Source organism: Meriones unguiculatus (assembly GCF_030254825.1).
Source record: "Meriones unguiculatus strain TT.TT164.6M chromosome 13 unlocalized genomic scaffold, Bangor_MerUng_6.1 Chr13_unordered_Scaffold_47, whole genome shotgun sequence".
Taxonomy (NCBI): Eukaryota; Metazoa; Chordata; class Mammalia; order Rodentia; family Muridae; genus Meriones; species Meriones unguiculatus.
Window position 1 is genome coordinate 471763 of NW_026843653.1, and position 3821 is coordinate 475583.

The following is a 3821-nucleotide window of genomic DNA, read 5'->3' on the forward strand; positions in this document are numbered from 1 at the left end:
CAAATTTTTGCTTTTTTGTTTTGTTTTCCTTACTATATTTTATTTTATTTCATTAATTGTTTTTATTTTTCACAATTTATTCATTGTATATGCTGATTAAAGGTCACTCCCTCAACTCCTACTGGTCCCACCCTTCCTCCATCTTCCCCCATCCCTTTTCCCTAGACCACTCAAAAGGGGAGTTTCTCTCCTCTGCCATCCACCCATACATTATCAGAACAGTACTCAGCTATTAAAAACAGAGAAATAAAATTTCTGTGCTTATTTATTTTCCATGGGCCACTGTACTCAGAAGATTTCATACCATGAAGCTTGCCTGCAACCATACAGTGAACTAAACAATAAGTATAACTCATTTTAAAGAGTCCCACTCCAAGACACTGTTTGATTGACCATCTCATATCCAGAAACATGTGAAATTTGAAATGCTATGAAGTCTGAAACATTTTATCACAGGCATTACAGAGATCGTGATTCTCTTGCTGCCTGGAGGGCTGTTTCCCAGCCCAGGAAGGCAAAATGGGCAGAAGATGATTAGCATAAAGCTTGGAATGCCCGCAAGCATAACTGTGGTCAGCCACTCTGGGAAACACCTCAGAAAGTAAGTTCAACTTTAATTCCTGAAAACAGAAAACAGAGGCTTATATCCCTTGGGGAGTGCCTGGGATGCTCCAAGCATAGGTGTAGATAATTGTTTAATGCTAGGCAATTCAAGGATGCTTGATTTGCATTAAACAGTACATTCCTATTATATGAATAAGAACAAGGACACAGATCCAAATTATCCGATATTTGAAGTGAGGGGAGAGTTATCAGGGATCTGTGTCAAAGGCCATCTATCAAATTTGATTGGTGGTGTCCATGTCTAAAGATACTCTCCAGATGAAGTCAGGCAGAGAAAACTCACCCTTGACATGGTTACCCATCTAGGCCAGAAGCAGAGTCATACATGGAAAAGAAAGCCTCCTCCCTCACATCTCAAAATTCAGTGTGGGTTGTGATGGTTTTCAATAGAACCCCTGGAACAATAGGTATGTGTACACAAAGAAACTGCTACAGGCTACCACTGTTGTGTTACTCTCAGAGAACTTCCTGGCTGGTGTTAGTTCACCATTCCCTACATATTCATCCACTGGACTAAAAGTTTCTTGTGTAAAGTGAGGCAATTGAAAACAGTAAATATTGAGAATCAGGATTATCAATAAGTCTTCCATAAACACCTTATTATATAATACTGTTGCATGTAATTGATATTCACCATTCATTGTATTCTTTTTAAAAATAAGTTTATTTACTTTAAAATCCACTCGTAGTCCCTCTCCCTTCTCTCCCCTAGTACTACCCTCCATTCCTATTCCCCATATTCCCTTTACCCTTTAGAAAAGGGAGGTCATTTCCATTGAGCTAGTTTTTCAGTTCTGCTGGATCTCAATAGACCAAGGAACACAAAGGCCTTTCCATATTGCTTATAGTCACAGAATTCCTCTCCAGTAAGGATACTTTTATGATGATGATGACTCTAGATTTGTGAAAAGCCTCACCATTTTAACACATTCATAAGTTTTCCTCCATTATGAATCCTTTCAAGATGATGAAGATTATACAAATGTGGAATGGTTTCACCATGTTAAAAGCACTCACAGATTTTCTTTCCATTAGGATTTCTTTCATGAGTGTGAAGATGATTCTGAAATCCAAAAGTTTTATTCACATTGGTTACAGACAGACAGCTTCTTTCCAGTATGTGTTCTTTTATGTATTAGGAGATGTTATGTGCAAAGGCTTTGCCATGTAGGTATATTCGTGTGGTTTCCCTCCAGAATGTGTGGTTGTCTTAGGAGATGATTGTTAAATGTAAAGGCTTTATCACACTAATTACCCTCACAAGGCTCCTCTCCACTGTTTTTTTTTTCATGTTTTCAGAGACTACTCTGCTGTGCAAACGCTTTATCACATTGCATATATTTATAAGGTTTCTTTCCAGTATGTGTTCTTTTATGACTTATGAGATTACTGTTTCGTGCAAAGGCTTTACCACACTCATCACATTCATAAGGTTTCTCTCCAGTGTGTGTTCTTTTATGGCTTATGAGATGACTGTTTTGTGCAAAGGCTTTACAACACTGGGTACATTCATAAGGTTTCTCTCCAGTGTGTGTTCTTTTGTGGTTTAAGAGAGTGTTGTTTTCTGCAAAGGCTTTACCACACTGGTTACATTCATAAGGTTTCTCTCCAGTGTGTGTTCTTTTATGGCTTATGAGAGCACTGTTTTGTGCAAAGGCTTTACCACACTGTTTACATTCATAAGGTTTCTCTCCAGTGTGTGTTCTTTTGTGGCTTAAGAGAGTACTGTTTTCTGCAAAGGCTTTGCCACACTCATTACATTCATAAGGTTTCTCTCCAGTGTGTGTTCTTTTATGGCTTATGAGATGACTGTTTTCTGCAAAGGCTTTGCCACACTCATTACATTCATAAGGTTTCTCTCCAGTGTGTGTTCTTTTATGGATTATGAGATGACTGTTTTGTGCAAAGGCTTTACCACACTGGTTACACTCATAAGGTTTCTCTCCAGTGTGTGTTCTTTTATGCCGCACGACATGACTGTTTTTTGCAAAGGTTTTACCACACTGATTACATTTGTAAGGCTTCTCTCCTGTGTGTGTTCTTTTATGCCATATGAGAACAGTGGTATAGGGGAAGGCTTTACCACATAGAGTGCACTTAAAGGGTTTCTCTCCGGTATGACTGCTTTCATGCCTGCAAAGATAATTGGAACATGTGAATGATTTACCACAGTCATTTAATTACACTAATAAATATATTTATCTATGTGAATAAATTTTATAATTCAGTCTAATGGTAAAAAAGAATCAAATTTTAAAGTTTTATCACTTTATTTACTTTCATGGTATTCCCCTTCATTATGGGTATTTTTGAAGATCCCTGTGATGTTCAGAGCGTTTGTTATGTGATTCACTTTTATAGCATCATTTTTCTATAAGAGCTTTTCTCAAATATATGAAGAGTATTGTAAGAATTCAGAGTTTTACCACAGCAATACCATTCACAAATTTTTGTACTCTATGAATGACACTTCATTTCAGAAGTGAATAAGACATGCATAAGAAGTTCCAAATTCTTAGTATTCATAGGTATTTTCAGCAGTATGAGTTTGCTGATGAATTCTCAGTGAAGTTGTAAAACCAATTAACAGTAACCATTTATCACATTCAGAAAATCTACTCAAAGTGGAAACTACTACAAAATCAATTGTTCTTGGAGAAAGACAGGTACACTGCTTCTTTCAATATCCCTATGCTCATGTGTCTTAGAAACATTGTGATATATGATATACATAATTAAATTACAAGAGTAATAATAGATTGCCACATTCAATTAAGACAGTTTGTTTTTTGTTCATCATAGACATGTCATATAGAGATTAAGGTTTCTCCACAACAATAATCTTGACTCTCATAAGCTGCTCCTTTCACTAAACTTTACAATGTTTCTGTATGAATATGAGTAACACTGGTTGTACTATGACATATTTGCTTATTAGAAGGTTTTGGACACATACTCATCACCTATTCAATGTATATACATTTTATAATATCTGAGTAGATAGAATGAGACTAAACAGATTGGCAGTTCAACTCAGTAGCTGTAATGACCATATGATTCAATTGGTATATTCAGTTACAACATTATTTTATTTTCTTCAATCTTAGGGGAGTACCTTGCAATCGCAAATCAGATACCGAACATTGAAGTACATGGAATTGTGAGATTTTAATGATCATCAGTACACTTAAAGCAGT

The 3821-nt window shown here is 36.2% G+C and overlaps 1 protein-coding gene across 1 annotated transcript; it reads right to left on the reverse strand.

Annotated features, from left to right (window-relative positions):
- Positions 1-2054: 2054 nt before the first annotated feature.
- On the reverse strand, positions 2055-2660 carry LOC132651329 (zinc finger protein ZFP2-like; the record flags this gene model as incomplete). The annotated part of the gene is made up of 1 exon (XM_060376552.1): positions 2055-2660. A coding segment is annotated over one exon (606 nt), but the record flags the coding sequence as incomplete, so codon positions are not given.
- Positions 2661-3821: the final 1161 nt, after the last annotated feature.